The sequence below is a fragment of the Chiloscyllium plagiosum genome, chromosome 26 (genome assembly GCF_004010195.1).
Source record: "Chiloscyllium plagiosum isolate BGI_BamShark_2017 chromosome 26, ASM401019v2, whole genome shotgun sequence".
NCBI classification, from domain to species: domain Eukaryota; kingdom Metazoa; phylum Chordata; class Chondrichthyes; order Orectolobiformes; family Hemiscylliidae; genus Chiloscyllium; species Chiloscyllium plagiosum.
Window position 1 is genome coordinate 37429432 of NC_057735.1, and position 4909 is coordinate 37434340.

Below are 4909 nucleotides of genomic sequence, written 5' to 3' on the forward strand. Positions count from 1 at the left end.
TCCTTTTCCATAGTAAATACTGATGCAAAATATTCATTAGTATCTCCCCCATTTTCTGTGGCTCCACACAAAGGCCACCTTGCTGATTTTTGAGGGGCCCTATTCTCTCCCTCGTTACCCTTTTGTCCTTAATATATTTGTAAAAACCCTTTGGATTCTCCTTAATTCTATTTGCCAAAGCTATCTCATGTCCCCGTTTTGCCCTCCTGATATTCCTACTTTCTTTATACTCTTATAAGGTTTCACTCGATCTATCCTGTCTATACCTGACATAGGCTTCCTTCTTTTTCTTAATTTCTTTAGTCATCCAGCATTCTCTATACCTACCAGCCTTCCCTTTCATCCCGACAGGAATATACTTTCTCTGGATTCTTGTTGTGATCTCATTTCTGAAGGCTTCCCATTTTCCAGCCATACCTTTACCTGCGAACATGTGCCTCCAATCAGCCTCATACTGTCAAAATTTGCCTTTCTCCAATTTAGAACTTCAACTTTTAGATCTGGTCTATCCTTTTCTATCACTATTTTAAAACGAATAGAATTCTGGTCGCTGGCCCAAAGTGCTCCCCCACTGACACCTCAGTCACCTGCCCTGCCTTATTCCCCAAGAGTAGGTCTAGTTTTGCACCTTCTCTAGTAGGTACATCCACATACTGAATCAGAAAATTGTCTTGTACACACTTAAGAAATTCCTCTCCATCTAAACCTTTAACACTATGGCAGTCCCAGTCTATGTTTGGAAAGTTAAAATCCCCTACCATAACTACCCTATTATTCTTACAGATAGCGGAGATCTCCTTGCAAGTTTGTTTCTCAATTCCCTCTGACTATTGGGGGGGGGGTCTATAATACAATCCCAATAAAGTGATCATCCCTTGCTTATTTCTCAGTTCCATCCAAATAACTTCCCTGGATGTATCTCCAGGAATATCTTCCCTCAGCACAGCTGTAATGCTGTCCCTTATCAAAAAGGCCACTCCCCCTCCTCTCTTGCCTCCCTTCCTACCCTTCCTGTAGCATTTGTATCCTGGAACATTAAGCTGCCAGTCCTGCCCACAAGCAGTTCTAGCAAATTTCCCTGCCAGTATACTAATCCCCTTCCAATTTAGGTGCAATTTGTCCTTCTTGTACAGGTCACTTCTACCCCAAAAGAGATTCCAATGATCCAAAAATGTGAATCCTTCTCCCATACACCAGCTCCTCAGCCATGCATTCATCTGCTCTATCCTCCTATTCCTGCCCTCACTAGCTCATAGCACTGGGAGTAATCCAGATATTACTACCTTTGAGGACCTCCTTTTTAAATTTCTGCCTAACTCTCTGTAATCTCCCTTCGGAATCTCAACCTTTTCCCTTCCTATATCCTTGGTTCCAATGTGGACAATGACCTCTTGCTGGCCCCTCTCCCCCGTGAGAACATTCTGCACCCTCTGAGACATCCTAATTAAGCTACTCGGGATGTGCAGAAATGCCAGTGTGTTAAGGCCAAAAGGTGTTTAACCTTCATTTGAAGGTCTGTTCAGGTCAGTAAGACTCTCAGCAATGTTTTAAAACAGGTGCGGTAACTGTTCTTAAATGCAGTGGTGGTGGGGAACGACAAGAGGAAGATGGGAGATAGTCAGAGCACATACATTTTAATTTCTCTCTGGGTGGGGGCTCATTACCAAATTTCACAAAGATAGGGATTGCCACTGCTGCAAACATGAACTTCATTAAATGCTAAAACCTAACAATGTGATCATTTAAATCAATAGAGTTGAACTTTTTTAAAAAAATGTCACCCAGTAAGTTTAAACAACAAAGTTAATTCTTTGCCATTTTGGTTACAAAACAGAACTAGGGTCAGAAAGACAACAGCCAATCTCAATTTATGATTAGCAGGAAAGGGGCTGGTGAACGGGACTGGAATAAGGAGTTAAGTTAAACCAATGGTGACCTTGGGTCATTTTAGGTTGAGAGTGCACTCTAAACTGGTCTTTGCAGAATTCTCACAGATGGGGAGGTCAGAAGTAGACTTTCAGCAGGAGGCTCCTTCCTTTCAGCCCACTGCCCCTTTTCACCCTTTCCCATCTGTCTGTATTACTCTATGTTCTTGAAACTGCATAAAAACTATCCATGAGGCTTTGCACTCAATATTTCCACTAGCATCCAAAGTATTATTAGAAGCAACCCAATAGCCTAGCTTTCATTTTACTCTCTTCCCCTCCTCCCACCTGCAGAAATAGCCTTGCCAGAACACCCACAACCCATTAAATTTTTTAAAATTCCAGGGCACCCTAAGTGAGAGAGGGTTAGAAACCAATTGTAACAGAGGAATGAATGTTTGTGATAGGTAACAAATACAACTGAAAAATCAAAGCTGAATACGTAAGGCTCAAAACTGGGGTGAAAAAAGCACCTTTAGGAGTAGAACCCGAGTCGTGGCAAGGCCTAAGGGAGATTTGATAGTTTCCAAATTACAAGAGATCTGGACAAAGTAGATAAAGAGAAAAACAAAACTGGAAAACAATTTTAAAGATGCTTTGCAAAAGAAGCAAACGCAAAGTGAGAAAGACTAATCACAATGGTACATATGGTCGGGAATGCTTGCCTGGATGCGTGGTGGTAACACGCTCAAAATGAGGCTCTCAAAAGGACATTAGATGAATGTTTACACGCAAGGGTTGTAGGGCTACAGAGGAGTGGTGCAGACACGTGGGCTGACTGGCCTCCTTCCGATCATTATTTTGAGGGCACAAACAGAAAGGCAAGGCAGAGGGGAAAACAAAAGCCACCACCAAAAGCCACAAACATTAGTCTGGTCGTCTAATAACTCAACTGGTGAGAACAGATGCTTTCCAAGCTTAAAACTTCAAAACGCACAGCCTCACTGCAGGACAAATCATTAAAAACAAGGAAAAAGCGTGGAGCCCGATTTAAAAAAACGCTCAAGTCCATCGCCGCCACAGATGACTTAAAAGCGTGGGGATCTACAATGTAAACTACCCCGCCATTAAACCTGTTGGACTATAACCTAGTGTTGTGTGATTTTGAACTTGTACAGCCCAGTCCAACACTGGCATCACCAAATCATAGCCCGCCACTGGCGCCACAACACCGCGCTGGACAACACAAAGTCAGAAAGAACTAATGAAGCGGCCGATGGACGCGGAGGGCTGACCAGAACCACGAGGAGACTCAAGTTTACTCAATTTACGGTGGACGACGCCGATTCCCGAGCGCCCGTGGATAAAAGGCCGAGAATTGTCCACTGCCGCTCTCCCACAGGGGGAGGGGGAGGGGGAGGGGGTTCAGCCGAACGCCAGCGCCGCGCGGCCATCGCGCGCACCAACCGTCACTTGGGCACCAACGGAATTTCCCTCAAAGTGTTTTCGCTCTCACTCGCGCGCGCGCGCGCTCTCTCTCTCCCCCACGGGAGGGAGGGAAAGGTGTGCGGTGGGTTCAGAGCCTTAGCCGTCCCTCACCTGCACAGGATCCGCCTCCGACGCGGAGCGCTGCCCGCCCCAGCTTCGGCCATCCTGCTGCCGGAGGCTTCTGGTCCCGGTTAGCTCCCTCCCCCACCCCCGCGTGGGGGGCCCCTTTTATCAACAGCTCCGGATCGGGACCCGCCCCGCCTCCGCCGCTGACCAATCATTGACCCGACCTCGTCTTTCCCGCCCCCCAACCCACACAATCCACCAATCAGAAAGAGAGAGGACGCCAATTCAGGAAAAACGGAGAGAACAGAGCGCTGAAGCAACTAGGCAGGTCTGGCATCATTGCTCTGTTTAGTGAACTGTATCAGGCATTAAACTGGATCTGGCAGTACGATAAGCTGCATAGACAACACTGTACCTGCTCTGTGTTTGGCAATATACTGTACTGTATCTATTCTGTAAGGTAAAAACAATGACTGCAGATGCTGGAAACCAGATTCTGGATTAGTGGTGCTGGAAGAGCACAGCAGTTCAGGCAGCATCCGAGGAGCTTCAGCAAAATCGACGTTTCGGGCAAAAGCCCTTCATCTTTATTCCTGATGAAGGGCTTTTGCCCGAAACGTCGATTTTGCTGAAGCTCCTCGGATGCTGCCTGAACTGCTGTATCTATTCTGTACCTGCCCTATATTTGGCAGAATACTGTATCTGGGTAGGCTTCCACTGCTCCAAACCGACATGGGTGGGAATCAGAAAGCTTCCTGAGCAGATCTGGAGTCAGGCAGGGCATTCTCCTGCCTTGTCTCTGCGCTGTATAGTACCTTTTGCAGAGTCCATCAGGAAGGATGTGAGCCTGACAGCAGTGACTATTCCAAGCAGTGGAGGCCTGTAGGTCAAAGCCTTCCTGTACATGGATGACATCCCCGTTTTTTGCTCAGAGCCTGAAGATTGGAGGTTGGCTAACGTGGTGCCACTCTCTAAGAAGGGCAGTAAGGACAAACCAAGGAACCAAACCAAAGGAGTAGCCATGGGCACCCACATGGGCCCCAGCTATGCCTGTCTCTTCGTAGGATATGTGGAACAGTCCATCTTCCGCAGCTACACTGGCACCACCCCCACCTTTTCCTCCGCTACATCGATGACTGTATCGGCGCTGCCTCGTGCTCCCACGAGGAGGTTGAACAGTTCATCCACTTTACCAACACCTTCCAGCCCGACCTCAAAATCACCTGGACCGTCTCAGACTCCTCCCTCCCCTTCCTAGACCTTTCCATTTCTATCTCGGGCGACCGAATCAACACGAACATTTACTATAAACAGACCGACTCTCACAGCTACCTAGACTACACCTCCTCCCACCCTGCCCCCTGTAAAAACGCCATCCCATATTCCCAATTCCTTCGTCGCCGCCGCATCTGCTCCCAGGAGGCCAGTTCCAATACCGTACAACCCAGATGGCCTCCTTCTTCAAAGACCGCAATTTCCCCCCAGACGTG

The 4909-nt window shown here is 47.3% G+C and overlaps 1 protein-coding gene across 1 annotated transcript in view; it reads right to left on the reverse strand.

Annotated features, from left to right (window-relative positions):
• The window catches only part of mkrn4 (makorin, ring finger protein, 4), a 35080-nt gene extending 31476 nt beyond the window's left edge, over window positions 1-3604 (reverse strand). Inside the window, exon 1 of the mRNA XM_043716898.1 lies at window positions 3465-3604. Within this exon, the coding sequence (XP_043572833.1) occupies window positions 3465-3517 (53 nt within the window). The 5' untranslated portion in view covers window positions 3518-3604. The remainder of the gene's footprint in view (window positions 1-3464) is intronic.
• Window positions 3605-4909: the final 1305 nt, after the last annotated feature.